Genomic DNA, 24,823 nt, shown 5'->3' on the forward strand with positions numbered 1-24,823 from the left:
AATTACGTTTCACCGTTTAAAATATCGTGACTGGGAATATCGTGGTGGAGGTGATCGCAAAAGTTGAGGTCAAGATCGAAGCCGTAAAAAAAGCTTCAAGGGGAGTTAGTGCACGCGAATTTTCCAAAAAACACATTTTAGAATTTTTCAATTTTGAAATATTATGAATTTTTCTACGTCTAACTGTGTTCAAGTTTTTTTTCTACTTGTACTAGAAATATTTTTTTAAAATGTTCCAATATAAACTTCTGGCAGGCATTATACATATGCTAATCATCCACTAAATGCTTTTAAGTTTTTTGATATATAAGGAAAATTTTTTCGAACACCACTCATTCAAATATCTTGAAATTTTGTGTCTCTCAACACTATGGTGTTTACATACTTCAACGCGAGGATTATTTTCTGTCAAAATTATTTTTCGAAAATTTATGGCACAAAGTATGGGTAAATTTTGGTGATTTTTGAAAAAGTTGCATATTGTTGAAGTTAAAATTTGAGAAAAAAAATAACCCACAATTAAAACAGCAAAAGCTCGTGTTAAATTGTATAAAAATATACATGGCATTTGAGAATGAAAAAAATTTAGTGCCCAAAAAAGTGAATAGAAAAATTTTAAATGTTCCTTAAAGGAAGGATATTTTTTCCCATGGGAAGCCAAGATTGTGCACCAACCCCCTTCACGTTTCTGTGAGCACGGTAGTACAATTCTTTATCGGCTCGTATTGGACAGGTTCACGTGCAACCATTTATGTGGCCAAGAATCTGCACTCTTCCAAGAAGAATGCAAAAAGTGCCGCGTAAGAACTGATTCCAGAGCAGCCGATAATAAACGTGGATTGGTTCAGAATGAATTCGTTGCCCTGGAATCAAGATGAATGCAAAATGAGTTGCGCGGGAATCACCGGTTCTAGAGCAGCGAGCAATACACGGGGATCAGTTCAAAATTTATTCATAAGCCTGTAACCAAGAAGAACGGGAAACTGGTCGGACAGGAACTGATTTCAAAGCAATTGGCAATACACATGGATGGATTCAGAGTTGATTCGTGAGCCTGGAAACAAGAAAAATAGTCACACAGGAACCGATTCTCGAGCAGCTGGCAATACTTCTGAATCAGTTCAAATGAATTCGTGATTCTACGATCAGATATCATAAAAAATACTCTCACAAGAACTGGTTCTAGAGGATCTCGTGATGCATGTTGATCGGTTCAGGATGAATTTGTGAGCCTGCAATCAGGAAGGATTCAAAATCCATTGCACAGGAACTGATTCTAGAGTAGCTGGTAGTACTTGTGAATAATCAGCTCAGAATTAGTTTTTGATCCTGTAATCAAATATCATAAAAAAATTCGTCGAAAAAGAACTAATTGCAGAACAGCTGGTGAGGCATGTTGATCGGTTCGGGATGTATTTTTGAGTCTGGAATCAAAAGAGAAACCATCCGGAACACACAGGGATGATTTATGGGCATTGGCCATGTAACGATTGGTTTGATCTGTATGGTGTAATAAGCCATCAAACAAATGCTTTTAACATATAACTGCACAAAATTACTCCCTAACATGTTAACTTGTTAAAGAGCCGAAGCCATTTCCAATATGTATCTTGTACTCAATTCATTTTTGTATCCTTCCATCTAGTTGGAAAATTCAGGTGATCCTCTGGCGTTCGACAACCAGCACGAACTAACATACTGGGAGTGCGTGTACTTCCTCATCGTCACCATGTCCACGGTGGGTTATGGTGACATCTACTGTCAGACAACGCTCGGAAGATCATTTATTGTGTTTTTTATTCTCGTTGGACTGGTAAGTTTCGAACGATTATTTCCTTTATTTTGTCAGTTTATCATGAAATTTTTCGGTATACTATATCATATATCACTAATTTATTGTTAGTATTTTCAAATGAAAAATATTGTTTTATCATTTAAATGATACTACGAGTGTATTTGTATAAAAAATTGAAATATATTCACAAGTTTACTTCTCATCCGATTCAATTACCGATCCTTTATACGTCTTTCACAGACCATTTAAATTGTTTGTCTTACTTCCAGATTGAAAATATCTGGATAAAGAAAAATGCCTAATCTACTGTCAGCAGGCAGACCCACTACATAAATTGTTATAAACAAAAAAATATTCAACCACTGGCCACTCTCTCATTCCTTATTCGCACATAGATGGTGCAGCACTTAAATCACAACACACATGCTTCAGACGTTTATGTTTCCGTTAGGGCAGTGTTTCTCAACCGGGGTTTCCCTGAGACATCTCTAGGGGTTCCGCGAGAAATGGTTATGAATAGCAGAGCAAATAATTTTGGTAAAAAATAGGAGTGAGAATAGTCTTTGTGTGGTACTTCATTGAAAACAGAAAAGAACGCGTGTATTATTTTAAGAGTTTCTTAGATTATATATTTTACTTCAAGGGTATAGAATAGTATCTCCAAAAGAATATGGACATTACTCAGAGGTTGCTTTAGATCTAGAGATTTCCAAAAGCTTGTACAGAACCTCTTAATGGTTGCTAGACTTTCCCACGGAATCAAAAAGCAAACATCAATACTTCTATCCCTTTCAGACTCGATCACTTATTTTTTTGGAATTTTCAAAATGATTTTCATTTTCGATACTCAGAAGGTGCATTAAAAACATGACTGTCAGCAAATCTTTATTTTATTTTTAAAAATTTTCAAATTTTCATTTATTTTATTTTATTTATTTACTAGCCCTTATTTACTATACCCTGTGACGTTGTCCTTTCGTAAAAAATGATGTATCTATAGCTTAATTAGCCGGTATTTTTCAGGCTCCTCTGAAAGAAAGTGATTCAATAATGTTAAAAAAGTATCACTTTAACATTAAAGTGCTTTTTGACCAATCACATCTGTTTTTCTTCAGTCAAAATTTTTTCAATTGGTGCTCGTTTTCGGGAGGCATCTTATACAGACCTGAATACAAAATGAAATCACAAATTTAAAAGTTTATAAGAAAAAAGTGCCACCGTTTTAAAGAAGCCTAACTTTGTGTTGTGTGTCTGTTAATGATAAAATGCGTCACGAATCAGGAAATTAAAGCTAAATTTTTCTTGGAATTATTTTAAGAATCCTATACTTTATCCTAATATTATACTCAAATACTCACAATATTTATTCTCGTGATTGCATTTGATTGCTGCTCTGAGCACAGCAGAAAAAAAATTCACTCATCGCAGCAACACTTGTGCACACACCGAAAAAAATACATTGATCAAAAGCAACATTTGTACTCATAAATTAAGATTTGGTATGGGAAAAAGATCTATTTGACTCCGTTATTTGTAAACCGATTTTTTAAATTCAAGTCGCAATAGAAAACCTAATAAAATGTGCATAAAATGTGCATCTTTTGTATAGAAAAAATGTTGCATCCGAGATTGAAAACATGAGAAAATGGTGGCAGTTCAGGGATTAGGGAACTAGCTTCTGACTGTGCAGGTCTGGGTTCAAATCCTGGTTCGGGCATGGAGATGTCTACTAACACTAACAAATTCTCTGGACAGATCGTAGCGATCTCTTGGGAATACGTGCTGATAACGTTATTTATTTAAAATGGGGTTTTTTCCGAGAAATTTCTGCAATAAGGAAAATGTAAAGGAATTCACTTTGTTCTAGTTTTGCTAAATTTTATGTAATATATCACGCTTTTCCCAGATTGCTAGACCATGAATATTATTTTAAAGGGTGCTCTAGAACAGGGGGGGTCTTTATTCTTTCTCGAGTCATGAGCACTGCCTATACAAATCATCAAAAAAAGAGTACCCCTTACGGTAACTTTGACATACGTATACCTGAAATCTGCATACCTGAGATTCTTGAATGGAAGTTTTCAGGGTATTTTATTGAAGCATTGATCAAGTGCTCGAGAGCACAAAATTTAAAACAAGCATTGAACATTCTTGGTGCTCGCGAGCAACAGGATGAATATACTGCTCTAGAACGTTGCACTGGCATTATCTCAAAGGTTCACAAAACATTTATAGTTTCACGGACTTTCAAAAACAAGATATTAATTCAAAGATTCCTTAGTGGGGGAAATATATTTGATTATTCCCTATAAAAAATATGAATATTGTTCGGAGTTCTAAGAGAGCATGGGAATGATTTCAAAGATTCCGCAAATACAGAGAAGTTGAGAAACACTACGTGGTGGGGGGGGGATATATATGTGCAGCATTTTCCTGCACTTAACCAATTCGTTGAAATTCCGCCGAGGGATGTTTACGAGGTGCATGTGTGAAATAATAATGGTGAGCCAGGTTCCAAGGCTTTATCGTCGGAGCATTGTCAGCCTATCTCCATATCAGAATAACAGCAGTGAGCGAAACTGAAAATCATTCGACGTGTCAGTTCAAGTGTGAGAGTTCAACCTACCAAATGTCACATTCATCTCTGTTCGCAGACACTGTGTAGAATCATTTGTGACACTTTATTTACTTCAGTAATCATATTCACATATGCAAATGAACAAATTCGAAACATTAACGAAAGCTGTTTCATTATGCAAAGAAGGCCATCTGTCTCTTTTTAGTAAATTGGGCGTATGAACAGTTAGCCAATTAGATGCCCATGAATCGATCAAGGGCCTCCTTCGACTCATCATCAACAATGGCTCCCTTCATCTGTCTTGGAGTCATCATAGTCTTCGTGTAAAAACGCGTATTATAACGTTAACGCTCGACTGTCTCCGTCAACTTTCAAGTTGATCGAAGAAGAGATGCATTATATATATATATATATACAGACCCCCCCCCCGCCCCTGAATAATTACTTTCTGATATATAATTATATTGCGTGTAATTAAAGTAGTCAAGAATTTCGGAATTCAATCTAATTTATTTCATTAGTCACATTAATCACGGGAAACCGCATACCCTTCAATATCACGCGCGTGCAGATGAATTGGGATCCTGATAACCTCGCCACACGCAGAATCGATCTCATTGTTAGTGGATAGTTTTATAGCTTCACTCGACCAATTACGAGATTTTTATTGGAATCTTCACCGGAAACATGAACAAGTAATTTGTGGAGTAATCACGAACTTGGAGGAAAAGTGATTTCAAACAACGATAATTCGAATTGGCATCAAGAAATACCGGGTATAATATGTTATTGGTGAAAATATTTCCCGATTCATTTGGGCTGATTAATTATTTTGGTATCAATAATCAAATACATGAAAAATTTTCCTCGGAAATTAATTTTAAAATTAGAGAATTTTTTGTTCTAATCATTTTGATGGTGGTTTATTCTACATCGTCATTGGCACGTATTTCAGCCAAGGCTCCTTGAAATCCAGGGATTTTCTGTGACATCCGCTGTAAGATCAGCCAAGTCCCGAAGTTGGGAATGTAAGCTCTTTACTCTTTAGGGTTGAGACATTCGCTCTGGAAACAGTAATGATTAGCATTACAAGAGTGTTTTTAATATGTTTACTGCTGATATAGGGGATGGGGCGTCAAGTAAGTGTTTCTAAACTAAAATATATAAAAATTTGACAAGAAATTTATTTTTATCTTTCGCAACGTAAACAAAAATGCAGGACGGGCAAAAAGTCCGTAGAAACTTTAAAAATTTATAAAACCGAAGAAATAACCGAAATAAAAACGGTTTGCAGGGTTAGCATCGCTAGGGCAACTTCACCAACAAAGCTTTATCCTTTGCACTCAGAGCATCCTTGTTCACATACACGGTTTACAACGGTGAACTGATTGTGGATTATGAGCACAAGTTCTTATAACCGTCTCATCTGCATATTTTCCCCGAAGTCGCTCGTACCAGCGCCACCTTTTGGCTGTTTTTTGTTTTTTTCCTGTCAAAAAAATTCCCGTGATCTAGAGATGCTTGCTACCCCTGCAAATCGTTTTTTATTTCGGTTTTTATTCATTTTTAAAGTTTTGCGGCCTATTTGTCCGCGCTGTATATGAAACCAATATAAAATGCATCAACTCTCTCTTAACACTTTCAGATCTTGGTGCCACAAATGTGTGGGTTGCTTTTCCTAACTATAGAATTTTTTTCTCTTTACCCTCAGGTCATTTGATCATTTTTGTCGCACCACGGTCATTTTCTGCACACGAGGGCTAATTAGACCGAGACCTACAATTTATTGCCGATTCCGAACGGCATGCTTGTTTTTTATATTCATCGAGAGGTTGGCGCGCTAACCTCTCGATATAACCTATATTTTGAGTAAGAGATACGGTGAATATGAAGTTTGGGGGGGGTGCCTTCATCAGAGGGCAGCAATTGAAATTGAATTTTCAGGGAGTTTTTAAGATGGCTTAAAGGAGAAAGCGCCTCTGGGGAAAGTGTCTTTTTTACATAAAATTTAGCAATGAAATTCAGGAAAAAATTTTATGTGAAGATGAATATACCTTGTATCATCTTTGCTGAAAAAATTTGAGTGAAGTGAATTATTTTTTCACAAAAACAAAATAAAAAAATAAAGATTTGCTGACATTTATATTTTTAACGCATTTATTTTAGCATCAAAAATGCAAAAACATTTTGAAAATTACAAAAAGTGAATGCTCGGGTCTGAAAGGGATACGCTATTTAACTTATGTATGTATATATATGCATCACATAATATATAATAAAATTCTACATCTATACAATAATCAACATATATGGTTAGAATAAATTTACATTTTGTACATAGAAACAATAAGAAGCAACTCAAGAAAATTATTTGCTAGCAAATGGGGGAGGGGAGTGCAGTCAGTCACTGTTGTACTTTGAATTGAATTGATTACAACATCAAGAGAAAGGGGAGGGCACAAATAAATTTCTCATAAAAAAAACGGAAAGAGGTCACCAGTAAAATTCTTACCGAAAGGGTCGCGCTGAAAAAAGCTTGGGATAATGCCTCGGGATATCGACAGCGCTCCAAAGATTTTTTTTAGGGTTAGCAATATATTTCTTCACTTTATTCCTCAGAATATCGATATTGCTTCACTTTATTCCTCAGAATATCGATATTGCTTCACTTTATTCCTCAGAATATCGATATTGCTTCACTTTATTCCTCAGAATATCGATATTGCTTCACTTTATTCCTCAGAATATCGATATTGCTTCACTTTATTCCTCAGAATATCGATATTGCTTGACTTTGTTCTTCAGAATATCGATATCGGTTCACTTATTCCTCAGAATATCGATATTGCTTCACTTTATTCCTCAGAATATCGATATCGGTTCACTTATTCCTCAGAATATCGACATTACTTCCCTCACTCCTCAGAATATCGATACTGCTTCATTTATCCCTCAGAATATCGATATTGCTTCATTTATCCCTGAGAATATCGATATTGCATCAGTGAATTTCTAGGATAACGATGTTCCAATCTTTTAGGATATTGATATTGTTCGATTATTGCTTACTTAATTATATTACTTCACTCTCTCGAGATATACATACTGTTTCACTTTTTTTGTGATTGACCATGCTTAAATATTGCTCAGGATTATCGATATTGTCTGAGTATTACATAGGATAATCGATATTGCTTGAGTATTAAATAGGATTATCGATATTGCTTAGTATTGCATAGGATTACCGATATTTGATTATTGCTCAGGTTATGGACATCGCGTAATTTTTAGGGATATCGATATTGGATTATTGCTCAGGTTACCGACATCGCTTAAGTTTTAGGGATATCGATATTAATTGACTTTTTAGGATATCGATATTATTTCAATTCTCCCTTGTATATGGATGTTATCAGGGTTCCGTTACGGCAAAAACGTTGAGAAACGCTGTTCTGTGCATTGTAAGGAGGCATGTTGTCTCGTGTCATATCAACAGTTGCAGTTAAAATTGCATTGCACACCTCCACAGAAGCATCTCCCCCTTATCCGATCATAATTATTATTTCTTTTTCCTCCTCTCTGAATCTTCCCTCCCATGTAAATCATTTTGTATGTAAAACCATATTTTAATAGAAGTTTTTACGTTAAAAAGTAAAATATAAATATTCTTATGTTCTAACACTCTGTAGTAATCTTCACATTCTTTACCATGTTTAATTCATAACGATATCAAGGAAAAGGTTCCTCCAGAATTCAAGTCATTAACGTTATTTTTTCCAATCGCAATAATTAATGTACACGAACAATTTGCGAACCAGAATGAAACATTCAAAATAATTTTTTTCCTCCTTTTCAAAAATTACCATTTTAAAGTAAGATATACGGCTATTGATCCTTAGGTCTTTTTGTTTCCCAGAAATTTCTTGTTCCGTCATTTCGAACGCCTTTTCTTTGCAAAAAAAAAAATTTTTTTTGAGCGAAAAACATGGAAAAGAAATTATTCAAAGGACGGCTTCTCTTTTTTCCCCCTCTGGGTGACTTTCTTCCTGTTTTGTGGAAATACGTAGGCGGCAACGATCCAGGGATTTTCTTCTCCATGTTTTATTCAAATTGCGACAAATCCTTACTCTGTTTTGCCGGGATTTAAGGTGAGGAATAAAATGAGAAAATAGTAAAAGCTCCAAGGAAAAATTTTCCAATTTCTTCTTTTTTTCTCACTTTCTCTGTGACTCGAGTAAATACTTCATGCTTAAAGCTAAAATTCAAAAAAATATATTGTAGAGAAATTTAAAAAAACAGATAAAAGAACTCAAACAAAAACATGAATTTTCACGAACAATTTGAACTGCGCATAATAAGATGAAATTTAATTTTTCTTTAAAAGCTAAAGAAAGAAATGTAAAACAAAGTATGTTTAAACAATATAGTTACCACTGAATCCGAATGAAAAATCGTTCTGGATATTTCCTATTAAGAAATGTTATGAAATATCAAATATTCGAAAAAAAGATTCATTTTCAAGAAAGTTAAAAGTTATTGTTTATAAATTCTGTGAATTTTATTTATTTTTAATGGCAAACTGCCCAGAGTTATTGAAAAGAAAATGCATTACAGTCTTGATTTAATTCATTTCCGTTAAAATTAAAAAAAATAAAGGTAAAACAAATAAAGAGAAAACTAAAGTAAAATAAGTAAACAAAAGTAAAACAGAAACAAAATAAATGAATAAATTTGGAATAAATTAACAAAACAAACGATGAAAAATAAAAATAATTAATAAAATTGATTTAAAAAAATGAAATTAATTAATAAAAATAAAGTAATAAAAAATAAGATTAATTGATGAAAATTATGTAAACTAATGAAAAAATAGAATTAACTAACAAAAAACAAGAATGGAATAGATAAGAAAGAAAAAAGATATGAATAAACAAAAACAAAAATATGCAGTAGGTAAGCAAAAAAAAAGGTGAAAAAGATAAACAAAACAAGAACTAAACAAATGATTACAAACTAAAGTTAAATAGATAGAAGAAAAAAAATTAGAATGACATTAATAAACGAAAATTAAGCAAACAGACAGAAACAGAAATTAAAATGGCAATATACAATCAAAAGGGAACAAGTAATGAAGAGAATCATTCTTTTTATCCCTATTGAAAAAAATAATTAATATTAGAGAATTATCCTAATATTAATTCAAGTGAATAATTTCCCTTCAATTTAATATTCTAGCAAATACTAACTCAGAGAAATGAAATGTTAATTATTTATGTCCCGTATTTTTTGGAAAATTTTATAACGCGAAATTAGAGACTTTTATATACTATAAATAGAGGAGGAAGGTAAATAATTATATGATATAATTAATATGAGAAGCCAGTATATGTGTGAATGAATAAAGTTAGAATGGGAATTTTTGTTAGGTTTGATCATTCCTAACCATTTGCGGCACAGATTTTCTTTAAAGTTAGCGGCTGGGCATGATATTAGTCTTGTCTTATTTTAATTTTCACTCATGAAATGGGCTCTTCTCATAATTGCAAGTCATCTTACAGTTATTTCAAACCTGTAATAATTTATCACATCATTGAATCTCGTCACACACACAAGTTAAGTTTTATTCTATATTGATGACGGGACTAAAGAAACTAATGTCACACAACTGTTTACGCGAGTATTGCGTGATTTTTTTTTTAAACAAAACGAATTTCCACATTCACTGATGTTGGAATCCCGGAACATTTCTGTATTTTCTGACACTAAAAATGTGCAAAAATCTTAGGAGCTATTCATTGATCATTGAAAAACAATATTTTGAAACATCCATCGACTACATCTTTTCATGAAGAGCGGACGGCCATTAAAAAAGCATTGTTAAATGTGTTCATAAAGAACTATATAGGAAAAATACAATATTTCTGATGATTGAGAAAAAATTCTGAAGCATAGAATGATTCAAAGATCAGGAAACATTTTGAAACGCTGAATTTCAGTAAATAATAAACGTGTAGCAACAAAATAAGCACCAGCATAAAAATAATGATTGTTACCTTATTTATTTTTAAATCTCAAAATAAGTAAAAATTATGCCTACTAGGAAGCACTACATTGACGATGAAGGATGTCTAGCGTGACCATACGTCCCGTATTTCCCGGGACAGACCCAGTTTTTTTTCTTTTTTTCTGGCTGTCCCGATTTTTCACGTACTTTCAACAAAGACAACTTGACTTTTTATTCTTCAAATCAACGATTAAAATTATCTCCCCACCTCAGAAAGTGCATTACGATAATTAAGACTACAAATACGAATATTCATCTCGCATATATTCGTCATGTTTTTTTTAATTCATTGCAATTTCAAAAGTGGCGCTTCATTTCCCACGATCGACAACTTTTCTTCGATTTCCACACAAGTTAGCTAACTGTGCTTGATTTTGGTGCCCTTTTTGACGGTAATTGACATCGTCTCGTACTTTCCCGTATTTCAAAGCCCAATATTCCGTATTTTTCTGAAGAAAATATGGTCTCCCTACGTACGTCCCAAACGGACGCTAAATTAATCAGGATTTTTTTCTTATGTAATATTCTCTCTCAATTGTTTGTTGGGACTGACATCTAGTGAAGTGGACATTCTTTCTTATTTCTAAATATAGCTTGATGTTGTATCATGATTATCTGTTCTCATTTTGTTGCCACATGCATATTTTTTCAGAAACAAAAAAATATAGCTTTTAAAATATTTTTGACTTTTGAATCACCGTATGAATAAAACTGATATTATTTTGATATTTTGACGAGGTATTAATATATACAATCAAAAAAGAATTTTTTTAATGATCTTCATGGTTATTGTCAGTATTAACTGTATATTAAACCAAAGTTGGACTTCCAGCACATCTCAATTCACTAGAGATAGTAAAATCAGCCCTCTCACCTCTCTTTTTTTTATCTAATAGATATCATTCGAAATAAAAATGCCTGCTGAATTCCTAATTTCAACCAATTTCCAAAATTCCATACCTGAAAAAAAAACATTTTCATAAAATAAAATTCTCACCTGAAATTATATCGTCAGTTTTAAGAAGGAAATAAAAACCGAAAATGAGACAAAATTACTTTTTGTATCTCCAAGCTTTTTGCTTCAGACAAAAACTTCCCTTCCTAAAACTGACGATTCGATCATTTCTTTCAATAAAGTGAACATTTGGACATTAGAAAACAAGAATGTATATCAATTTCTCCCGATACCCGAATTTCGATGGCCATTGCTTTTCTTTCTGTATTGTGACTTATAACATCAATATTACATTCATGGCTATGCTATACATTTCGCTAATGCCTCTTCTAAACAGTCGTGCACAGAAATTTCAATAAATTTTTATAATGAATCCAATTTAATTTCCTCATCATAGTATTTTAGAGTTTCAAGAAATAATCTTCAAACATTAGCTCTAAAATGTATTTCATTTTCAATTAGTTCATCAGTTGGAAAGAATAACATTGAACAATTTCATCTGTATCACATTTTGTTTTAGTCTATCAATGTGTTTTATTTGAATAAACATCATTATTTATGTGTGAAGTTATGCATGATTGTTATTTTCATTCCCCAACTTAACAATAATAATAATATTCTTGTGACTATTATTGTTCATAATGATGTTGACTCTTTCCCATACGTTAATTTTGCATTTAGTGTGATAATGCTTGTTAACAAAAGCCTTATTTTATTCTTTTTTTTATTATTATTAACTATATATTATTCCCTGATGACATTCATTAGCTCTCCTTTCCCACTGTTCCCATATAATTTTGTTTTATTTCATTAACCCTTAATTATGCTTGATTTATTATTATTTTTTTTCATTATATTCACTCCAGAGAGATACGGAGTGTTCGAAAACGAAATTAAAAATTATTATTTTTCACTGCTTTCATAGAAAAAAAATTGGTTCCACTAAAAACATTTCTGTTTATTGAATTTAAATTTACTCTTCTACGTGAAATTTAAGTGACTTTCATGAAATTTAGAAGATATTGTACAGGAAATATAATGATGATTGTCTTCAATTAATTTCATTAATGGATTTTATGACATCATATGTATTCAAATACAGTTTTCCGTGATTAAAATTTTTTATTTAACAATAAAAATTAAGAGCAAACTAGTTGTTAAGAAATATTGAAAATTTCCCATACAAGTGAAATTATACTGTATAATTAAGTTTTTCGTGTTGAATTTAACACCAAATGATCTAAAAAAATGAAGCTGGTTTTTTCTTTGTGTATGCGAAACAGGCTCAAGATTCCACGAGAATTTTTCAGGTTATGGGCCTATGCATGTAATTAATAAAAAGGAAACCTAAAAAAAGATCAATTGAAATCCGCTGGAGTAAATTAATTTTGTGTAATAAGGAAATAAATCTTTTATACTTTTATTAATCAAATCATTTTAATCAAAACTATTTTAATAAACCATCAAATGTATTTTTTTAATAGATTAAGGTTATATCACATTAATTAAATAAAAGTCAAGTTTATAAAGTAATAATAGTAATTGAAGAACATTACTCATTTTTAAATTCAAATCGGTAATGAAAAACTTCTAAATTAATTACCGAATCATTCAAAGAAAAATTTATGATTAAATTAAATTATTAAAAATTAATAATCAAAGATTAATTAATTAATCATAAAAAAAAATATTATTTCAAAGTGAAATTAATATATATTTTTTTCGGATGATAACAATACGAATTTTTATTTCATCAATTATTAATTATTACAAAGTCTTTTTAATGTTTTTAATTAACATTGCAACTGCAGTTCCGAGAAAGGGATTTCAAAGCCCATATTTAATACCAGAAATTATTCATTAACGCTCTCAATAAGACGACCATACGGACTCTCAGACTTAGATAAATCTAATTTCGATTTTTGGATATGACCTGGCTATATCATATCAAAACCAGTGATACCACGCATGGTTTTAATGTTCAAATTTTCTATTTATACGGGAATAACTAGGCTGACCCATATACAGTGAAACCTGTACGAAATGGAACGTCAAGAGATTTAAATTATGATCCGTTTCAGACAGATTTCCGTTTTATGAAGGTGTGAATCAAAGCACTAATCATTGAACAGACTATATTTTGTTTCCTTTTTAAACAGGGTTCCGTCTCATACAGTGTCCGTCTTAGACAAATTTCACTGTAACCATAATTTCTAGTAATTTTTGCATTTTTTTTATCCCCTAAGGGACAGAGCCTGGGCCATTACTGGTCTCAAAGTAATTTTTGCAGTCCCGATTTTCTTATCGAACTGCTCCGTTTTCTTTAGCGTAGCTTACTTGAACTAGTGAGTGCTCACTTAACTAGTGATTTTCGCTGAAATTTAGGGATGATGTTATTTTCCCATAATTTATAAATCATGACAACAATGACTGCTGTATAAATAGAAATTTTCATTCGCATAATCTGTCATGTCGAACGTTTCCCCTTTTTTCAAGGAATGCACTATTAAACTCACAAATTTTTTGCAGTAGCCCTTCATACAGTTAGAAAAATTGATAGCAGATGGCAAGACTATATAGAACAAGCGCTACACAGAAATAAACTTCACGTTAGGTTCACAAAACGTACACTCACATTTGGGCATGTACCGATTCGTTAGAAATTCCGTAGCGGAATGTGTGCGAGGTGCACGTACGTTTAAGTAGTAGTAGTGGTGGTAGCAGCCCTTTATAAGATGAAAATTCAAACATTTACAATCTTCGCTTCAGAAATATGGAAGCCAGATGGCAGCACCAGCAAGAACACGAAACAAGCAAAACTCTGACAACATAAATACGTTAGTGCCTATATTTTGTTACGGTAAATGTGATAAATTGATTATTATACGATCGTACTTCGATATAATGACCAAATACATGTATTATCATTGTATAATATATCGTATAGTACGATGTATCATGTTTACCAACGACGCGACGCTTAGGTATTATGCATAATTACCGGCAAAATCGATAAATTTTTGGTACTTATTAAATAAAGAAACGACACTCCGGCGATTCGTGGCTAAAGTAGAACAAGTTCACCCAGTAGTGCTTTACCCATCAATGTCTACATCACAATGGTAGTGCCTTATGTAAGCGCCAGTGACAGGGAAGTTCAGAAATGAGCTCTCTATCGTACAACCTCCATTTCACAGGACTCTGATTTGCATATTTCCAGAGATTTGCTTTCGTGCAGAGCTCTCTATCATTTAAAATTTGAACCAATTTCTTTTCCTGTATTAAAATGAAAAAATCCCCCCCCCCTTGTGAGAATAACAGTTTTGCAAATCGCATTCAAATATATCAGCTTTTGAATTCTTTTATGAATTTTTAAACTATTTAAAAATTTATGGGACACCCTGTGTAACGACGGACATGAACGCGACACCCGAGTATACTCGTGATAAACTGTTGAGCGGTTCGAATAAAGATTCAGGACTTCATGAAAAGTGTGATGACCAAAGGATACATTATCGGTTAGCTCTAAATCCCGTAAATAAAACTAGATTTTACGTTAGAACGTGAGAAATATAAATAGAATTAAATAAAATGTATATAAATCCTATTATTACGTCCATTAACACTAATACCTTCAGGCGTTTAATTTCTATTACCAAGTTTTTAGTGGAGCCAATAAAATAATCGCTAGTTTATCGCTTTTTATTGGCAAAATCCAATTTTTTTTTTCAATTCTCCTTATCAATATTTTTATCTAATTCAATTCAAGTCTTGATAAAAAGATTTTTTTTTATCTCTCTTTCTCTCTCTATTGTTTCCCTCCCATCTCCTCCCTCCAACATTTTTTTTTTACCTATTTTCAATCCTTCCTTGATGACGAAATAAAATTTAAACAAAAACCAAAAAAAAAATATGATCCTTCCCTCCCTTCCTTTAGGCTGTCTTTGCCAGTTGCATCCCAGAGATCATAGATTTAGTCGGGAGTAGGCCTAAATACGGCGGGGAGTACCGACAGGAACATGGTAAAAGGTACTCACCACGCTTATGCTATGCGATATAATTAATGATAATAATTATTAATATCAATAACGCTCTGCACGTTGTTATCATGCTGTTGTATGAGAACGCTGAATATACGTACCGAAAAAAAAAAAATACATATTTACGTATAATTTATCAAAGAATATATACGATTCTCTGAGCTCGTATGAAGCAATATTTCTTTGTTTTTTGCGCTGTTTACGGCTAAATTGCTGTTGCTCGCTTTGATTGTCGCTAGTGCATTCTTTGCCTGCTTGACGTGCTCTGTGTATTGTTGCTTGTTGCTGTCTGTATATTGCCCCAGCCTATGTCTATTTTTTATTTTGATTTTTGTATCATGTCATGGCCTAATTATGAACTTTTTAATTTTTGTATCTTTTCAGCATAAAGTGCTTAAAACTCGAAGATTTATCTTCCTCCCGTGATATTAAAATTAATTATCCCGATTTCCATCTAAATTCCAGATTAAACTAGTTTGGTGTTCTAAACAATTTAGAAAGTCTTCTTGATATTATAATTGCACGATTTTTTACATTTTTACGCAATAATTCCGAGATGCGTCATAGCGCAAAAATTCATCGGGTCTTTAACGATAAATCCATGCAATCGTCTCAGCTGCAATGGCCTCAAATAAATTGAATGAAGACAGAATTTTGAAATTAATTATTAAGTTCGTTAACAGATGACACTACAATCCTAAAAACTAAAATATTGTATTTTCAAAATCATGATATTTCACATTTTCTGGGAAAACACGAAATCACCATGTATGTGTTGCCACTGCAAATGGTGGATATTTAAGAAAAAGGAAAAAGCATATACTTTAGTTTTAAAAATTTCAAGAACGGTACAATATCACCGTTACCATGGGCCTAGGGCCTACCATATGTTCGTCTATGACACATGAACAACTTTTGTAGCTTTTTTCGCGTAAACATTTTTTTAACTCCCTCTGATAAAGTGCGAACCATAATTTTCTGTCATCATTTGTTCGTTTTCAATTAGTTTAAAGTTTTAACGAACTTTTGACACACCCTGTAGCAACTATCTGCCTATAAACAGGCTTGTCCTTTCCAAAAGAAAGTTGATTACTCTAATTACGGGTCAATGGTAGACAAAAACATAACACACATCCAGTCCAGTCGTTGTAATGATGATCACAAAGCTCTAGGGATTATTATTTATAGATGACAATAAGTGATGATGAATGACACTCACGTGGGAAAGTAATGAATGCTAGATTAGTCTACCATGGGGCGCATTAGCCATTTTCGTCTGAATCTTCATCGATCGATCTTAAAGAAAATTGTGTTCCTCGAATTTGATGTGATTAGTTGTTGTTTCCCAATTTTCATCGATTTTTTGTAAAAATTGTTATTTTATGAACATGACCCTAGTTGCTGCAGAGTATCGCCATCATTTCACGCGACAGTATGTATTTGTCAGATTAGGACTACAGTCGATTGCCCAAATAAACCCACTCTAAAGTATAGGCGGGATAAGTTATACAAAAAAATGGCTCGTATAAAATAGAACCTACGGACGCAATCCACTCGAAGTATCGAAAAAACAAAACTTAAGGCCGCTACACGCTATTCTTACATGACGTGGACAAATGTCAATTCATAACCACGTTTGACTAGTGTGTAGTAGCCTTTATAAATACGTGGTGAACCGGTGGCATTTCATCCACGCTTAAATCTACTGGATTTCTAGGAGGAACATGAGAGCATTTGTGTAGACTCTTCAGAAGATCTCGTCGCAAGAATCCTTGTTGCAGTGGACATGATTGGTAGGATACGACACCAAGAGTCTACGATAGGGTGCGCCAGTCTTTCATTCGCCGTGTGAACCGTGAAACGACACTTTTGATGCCACTGGGAATCTCTTTTGAGTCTTTCGCTGAGTACTGAATTGTGCAACTTATGATTTCTTTGGTATGCCGCTTTTTTTTCACTGTTCAAACTTCAGCGTGGACAATTTACGCTTTTCTGATACTCTGATTGGATTGTGATCATAGGTTTCATTATAAATATTCTTCGTCTCGATAGGTACTATCACCACTGCAATTTTTTCCTGACAGTTTTCCTGAACACCCTGTATAATGAGAACCAGTTGCTCCTCGATTTGTCAAGAATTGCTGCAAATTGTCAGCACAACAGTCGCGAGAGACAAAAAAGTTACAACTGCTGATACTTCTGCTGGAAAGAGCACATTTATTACGCACTAGAGATAGACTGAAAACTCTGAACTGTAGAGGATTGACAAGATGCTTTGCAGTCCAAGGCCGGGGGGCTTTTCCCGAAAGGGATGAGAAAAGGACTGATGTTTTTGGAATACCATGGTTGAGTCTGGTGGACAAAAAAATGCGTCAGCCTCCAGGTTCTTGAATTCTTATTAGTAATTTCGTTTGAACGGAAAATTCAACTCGTTTATCGTGCAGAATTCCAGTCTCCTGATCTCCAAACTATTTAAAATTGGAAATCATTGTTTGAGTCAGCGCCCATTTGAAAAGGCCATAAATTGCATGGCATGAAGCTATATCGATGGTGACTATTGGCAACGCGTGTACAGACAGGCGGGAGATCTAAACCAGGTATTCTTGCGCCATGGGCCCCTTGGAGGTCGGTGGAGAGATTTTAGTACGTTGGATGTTATTTTTCAAAGGTGTCATTGAATTATATTACCACCAGGGGGTTGTGGACTTCACGTTATCGACATGAAAGGTCCATTGAACACAGAAAGACTAGAACCCCTTACTCTAGTCCGTTTTGTTGTGTTTGAAACTCACTTTGATCCCCACTCAGTTATATCAGCTTTCTAGATCAGTGGCTCTTAAATAGGGAAGCGAGAAGGCATTTCTGGAGTGAGAGACGGGAGAAAAAAGGTAACATGCTGACTGATTTTATTCAAAAAAATTGAAGTTTTCAATTCAAAAATATGAGAATCCCATCTACATTTTGACACCGTGGTTTGTTTTTAGTTTTCGCTCGCAGAAATGTGTTGCGCAAAATTGTATTATTCTCAATTTGAAGGGGTTTGCAAGGCACACAATTATTTTTGAAGGTTTCAAATGGTTTCGCAAAGTTCCTTTCTCTGCTACGTGATACTATATTCATTTTCTTTCGATCTTGATTATATAAAAGATGATAATTTAGTAAAAAGTTATTTCATTGTGAAATGCGAGCCAGTTCAAGTATTCAAATGGGATTTCAAAACTCTTGTTTAGAACAATTTTGGTGTGCTCAGGTGGAACCATATCCGAAACTAGGGAAGACAGCTTTGCAAACATTTCTATCATCCATTCGCTATCACCTACTTTTGCCTAATGGTGTTTCCACCACTTTTACTGATGGGAAAACAAAAAACCAAAAATCTCGTGAATGTTAGTCGTAATATGTATCAACCCTCCTTCTTTAAAGGACGAACCCAAATTTCAAGATATTATAGTGAAAATTCACAATTTAGTCACTAAATCACTAAAAATAGACATGTACAGTAAGTTTAACCTGCGTTGACAGCTGTGTCCATTATTACTTCATCAAATTAATTTTCTAATTATCCTTTAAATCTACGACTTTTACTACAACTGAAGGCGATTATTAATTATAAAGAAATCTTTATTTTCAACAAATAGACAACATATTATTCAAAGAAAAATAAATTGAATCGCACAATGGGTGCATGATGGAAAAAATGTTAAGGAACACCGTGTTCTCTAGTTTATTAAGTTTTGCTTTTTGCCCGGCAAAATAACAGCGCTATCGATGGGAAAATATCACAATATCCTATTGCTGAATACATGAGTCCGCCACTATCTGCAATTAGTATGATGAGCATTCGGGGAAAATTTCATCCAGAGCGGCCAGCAAATTCCTCCAATTTAAACCTCATAGAGCATTTGTGCGACGAGTAAAGCAGAATCCATGTCACTCAGGATTACAGCTCGGGTTTTAGCTATATTTTACACACGGGTTTAATGTCAAGTCCGTCATATAACAATCTATTCTGCTTTGCATGTATTTCACGATCAAATCATCAAAGTAAATATTGATTCAATTATTCATTAATTATGCACAAATATAAATGCATTTAAAAAATCATTGCAAACAAAGTGATGACGTATGTGAAATCCCCCGAGAACCGAAAAATAAATAATTGCCTTCTGAATATAAAAAATAACACGAAGTAACACTAATTAGAGTAAGAAATATATTTTGGTGATAACCAAATGATTTCAATTTCAATCATGCTCTTAATAGTAAAAGTAATAATAAAATATACCAGAGAGTATTAGTTTAATTGGCTCGACTAATTAAATCGAAAATTGGAAGTAAAACCCTTAAAAAAATACTCAATTACAAAAAACATCACTTATCACCTTAGTTCTTGAAACACAAATATATTCATTATCATGAATACTCCATTTTGAATAATAATTAATTGCCGTAGGAGAAAAAGGAAAATCATTCGTATTTAATGAATCGAGTGAAGAAATTGAGTTTTAAGCACTTTAATGGAAATTTTTTGGTTCGTTTTAAGAAGAAGAAAAAAAATTTCATTAATTTAATTTTTTTTTTTCATTAAAATTTTTTTGGTGCTGTTTCATGTGCAAATTTTTCCCGCTGCTTGATGATTGTATTGTGCTTGCGTGTATGTGTGTATCCTTCAAATCTCTCATGAAAAAAAACCAAAAAAAAAAAAATCATGAAATATTTTTTTTCTTTCATTACTATCATTTTTCTTCTTTGATTTCCTATTCTTATGACTGTTTTGTAAAAACAACAAAATTATTTTCTTTCTTCTATTCTGTTTTGAAACTTCTTAAATGGTGACGTGGAATGCTATCGTTATGCCGTTTTTAAGGAAAAGTTTTTTTCAGGTTTTTTATTTTTTTTTTATTATTTTTGTTTTTACAGATCATTAAGAAACAGTGAAACACAAGATTATATCGAGTATTTTTCACCCGTAATAAGCGGAATGATAAGTTTCAGATGAAGATAATGATTTGATATATAGTTTTAGCACGTTTATTGATAGAAATTTTTATTTCTTAATTTCTATTACATAAATAGAAACATTAATTCGTAATTATAATAGGGAATGATAAAAAAAAATTTATATACTTTTTTCTATGAATTTTTATTAATAAACTTGAAGGTATTAATTTTTAGAAACGTTGGGGGATATTTAATGAACTAAGTTAATTATTTCTGGATTACTATAAAGTAAGTACTTAAGTTCTAAGTTAATTATTTTCATTTTTTTATCTGGACTGTGTAAAGCCGGAAATGTGCCTTTTTTCACTTAGTTGGCTCATTCGAAGAATCACGGGAAGCTAAATTTTCCCCCTACTAGTATCAATGTAAGGTTTGTTAATATATGTACAGGAGGACTATCCTCAACATTACTTGGTCAAACAAAATCATTTAGAATATGTCTGTAGAGAGTGTGAATTATTATTATTTTTTTCCGAGAGCCTTCAATCATAGTTTTTTTTATATAGGGTGCATAGGAAAGATTCCATTTATTATGAAATTACTCCCGAACCGTTGATTGTAGAAGCATATTTCCAGTTGGAGAACGTATCCAAATAATTTGTGGATCTCAAATACATCATTCATATTGCAAAAGCGTTGTATAGTTATTAAAATAAAAGAAAATTACCTTTTTATACAGCTACGCCCTGTTTTAACCCCCCCCCCTTCCCAATTAGAGAAAGTTGTTGCCTTGTCTCCCAACAAAAAAAATTCCATGTTGTCAAGTGCAATATTCACTTAGATATTTGAATTCGAAAACCGCTGAAAATGAGGAATAGATTAGCATACGGAGCGAAGAATGAGCTTGTCCGTTAGCTTATGCGGCACTTTCCTTCTTTTTTTTAGCAATTTTTGAAGTCAAATATATTAATGAATATTGCACTTGAAAAGATTATAATTTTTTTAGGGGGAGAGACTCTGGAGAGACAGGGCAACAGCTTTCTCTAACGGTGTTTTTTAGTACGAGTGACCGAATAAAAAGTTAACTTTTTTATATTATTAATTATACAACCCCTTGCAATATGAATGACGTGTTGCACGTCACATGGTTTACACGTCATTTGGATACTTTTTTCCAATGAAAGAACTTTTTTCCAGGATGAACAGTTCGCGAGTTTATTATTCCAGGATAAAGGGAATAAGGTAATTTTCTATGCACCCTTTATATCAGACATAAAACAACGTGTTTATATCAAAAGGTTTTTTTCTTATTTTTTTTTCGGAACAAACAGTAACAGAACCCGTTATGTTACTTCGAGAAGCTTTTGGACAAGCATTTTTGAGCCAAGCAATAGTTTCACGAGAATTTATCTGGGTCCGAACGTTGAACAATCCGTAAATTAGAATAATGTTTGTGGAGATCATATGAAGCTTATTCCAATTTTTCCCCGCATCATGAAACAAGAACTTGACTCAAACACGTCTAAGTCTGCCATCAAAAAAAACTGAATCACCTGAAGCTCGCGAAATATAATCACAATAAATGTACTTAAAATGACTCTCTTTCATCTTACTTTTCTCGAGAGCTGTACTTGGCTGAAGTGAAGGGATACCTTTAGTCTCATACAGGCACCAAAAGTAAGCGGCCAGAATCTAACATCCCTCCTCTCTCCATTATAGTTACTTTTCTTTGTGTTCTCTTCATCTAAGCAGGGCCAAATGCATATTTTAAATTTAATGACAATATACTGCGCATGATTTAGTGAGTGATGAGTTTTTATTTAGAAATTTTCGGATTTTGGATCGAACGTGTTTTACCTCAGATAAATATGATTCCAGTGAATTTAAACAAGACATGGTTGTTCGTGACGTAATATATCATCACTGGAAGTGACGTCTTTCACTAGTAAAGAGCATGTCCATTCGAATATTTTTTTTCTGGTTAGTTTGCAACCAATAATTTCATGATCACATTTGACCTAATTTGCATTGCGTATAAGAGCTGCTGCATATAAATTCAATGAATATTTGAAATTTTAATGATACCCCTAAGCTTATAATATTCACAACTGCGTTGAAGATTTGAATACCCAATGTTACATATTTACAAAATTGCACAGTTTGCATATTTTCACTGACTGAAATTGAATCTTTTCTTGAGCTTTTAAAACAAGGATTTAGTCGAGAGAAATTATGCACAGGAGACACTTATATAAATATCACGAATTAAAATCCTCCAAAATTTGCATAAGAATATTGTATGTACATGTAATTACCAAAGATTAACACTTAATGACAAACATACTGTATTTAATATGACGAGCATTATAAAATTCATTTGGAAAATATAGAAATACTAGGTAGTTAAAGCGATTTATAAATTGGCTAGAAATAGTCCAAGAGTCTTCGCGAAAAGAGAGATTAGTATTTAATCAAGATTTCATTACTCACAGATGACTCTGGCGCTCAATTCGAGAAACGTTTGGTGCGAAATAATGAATAAAGTATTAAATTCTTTTTAACATGGAGAATTCTACTCTCGTAAATCTTCATTTTTCTTCAAAAGTCAGTATAATGTTCCTTTTTCTTTTCGTTTTAGTTTGAAAACGTAATACACTTTTAAGCGAAGTACAGGCAAAAATCCTTTTCCCGTCATTTCCACTAAGCCTAAGGAAATAACAAAGGCTTAGACACATTTTTAAAGGTGCCTTTAAGGCTGTAAAATTCAGTTTATTGGTGTTGAAAGCATTATGTCCTCTCCCCTTTCACTGTAATAAAAAGGACCACCTTCTTCCGTAAGCTGTTTAAATAAAGCTTTCTAAGGTCTTTTCATCATCGAATATTGTGAACAGTCGGGGAGGGGAATAGCGTCACTTTAATGAAAACTTTCCGTTGTACGTACGCAATGAAACCATTTTTCCAAGATTACAGCGAATGGAAAATTTCATCCGGTGCACGGCTTATTAACAATTTCAACTAAGCTAGGGGGGTTTTCCCTTCAGATTTAAAAGATCTGAGAACGGCATATTTAGGCATTTCGTAATTAATTTTTTTTACGATTTTTTACGTTATATACGTAACTAATACGACTTTCAAGCCTGAGAAGGATTTGGTATGAAAATTACATAAAGTGGAGGATTATTTATATTAAGGGAGTGGAATAGGCTTTGAGCAATGTAATGCTTTTAATCGACTCGACTGATGAAAAATTATGTTTTTGGATGCTTATTTCCACTATTACTGAAGGAAAATAGAACAAACACACAAGAACTATTTTGTAATTAAAAAATTATGATATCATATCTCACTCCAAAATTTCCATGATCAATATATTTCACAATGCAAGAAAAAGCAATTTCAAGTGGAACTATTCGAATTTTTGCAGTCATATCTACAATAAAACTAAGTACCATACGTCCCTTTCCTCAACGCAACTACAAACGAGACGTGAGGAGTAACATTAGGTGCTTGTTTCTCGTAAGGACTAAATTTTTATACATCAGAATTGATTCTATTCTTTTCATGGTTAAGATATATGGACTGGTCTAAAAGAGTCTACGACACATTTTTTTAATTAATAGAAAATTTGTTAATTTACAAAAAAAAAAGTGTAGCTTTTACGAAAACAGTCATTATGGCGTAGATTATATTATTTTTTATATAGATTTAAAATTTAGGTCTCAATTTTTCAAGTAGATAGCGCTGTGTCATGTGAAACTAGACACATAAAATGCAGCACAAACAGTGCATAATTAATGTTCATAACGATTTGCATAGCATAAAACTATTACTTTTCAATATGAGCAGAGCACCCTTTGTAGTTCGGGCTACACACGGAAATCTTTCGGACGCCTACGATGAAGTTCTCTTCTCTTACCACAACTATGAAGAAGACCTGAAATTTAGGACTAGATGTTTTATGTGTCGAAAAGAATCATAAAAAAATTATGATATAGCTTCACACTGTGGAAGTTTCAATCTCACAATGCAAGAAGAAGCAAGTTCAACTTCAACTATTCCAAAGCTCGCAATGGTGGGTCTCTTTCCTTAACGAAACTACGAACGAGACCTGAAGACTAAGAGCACTTGCTGATGTGTAATAAAAACTAGTTTTATTTATCAGAATTGATTCTACCATTTATCATCGCTAAAATATATGGACTATTAAAAAAAGTCTACGACACTTTTTAAAAATTAATAGAAAAATAATTAATTTACAAAAAGAAAGTGCAATTGTCACAATTGCAATTCGAAAACAATTCTCTGACTTGGTAAGTTTTACGAATATAATTTTATATTCTCTAAATAGAAAAAAATTGTAATCTAAACAATTCAATATATGCAAAATTGAACAATTACATACAATTATATTTAACAATTACATACAATTATATTTAACAATTACATACAA

The 24,823-nt window shown here is 32.8% G+C and overlaps 1 protein-coding gene across 1 annotated transcript in view; it reads left to right on the top strand.

Moving 5' to 3' along the window:
• LOC149064675 (calcium-activated potassium channel slowpoke-like) overlaps positions 1-24,823 on the top strand; it is a 245,649-nt gene that overhangs the window by 135,035 nt on the left and 85,791 nt on the right. The window contains exons 7-8 of the mRNA XM_089255428.1: positions 1,646-1,813; positions 15,330-15,421. Of these exons, the coding sequence (XP_089111554.1) occupies positions 1,646-1,813; positions 15,330-15,421 (260 nt within the window). The remainder of the gene's footprint in view (positions 1-1,645; positions 1,814-15,329; positions 15,422-24,823) is intronic.

The sequence above is a fragment of the Pholcus phalangioides genome, unplaced genomic scaffold, assembly GCF_987345545.1.
Source record: "Pholcus phalangioides strain wild (caught in Gottingen) unplaced genomic scaffold, Ppha-v1.0 ptg000042l_1, whole genome shotgun sequence".
Lineage (NCBI taxonomy): Eukaryota > Metazoa > Arthropoda > Arachnida > Araneae > Pholcidae > Pholcus > Pholcus phalangioides.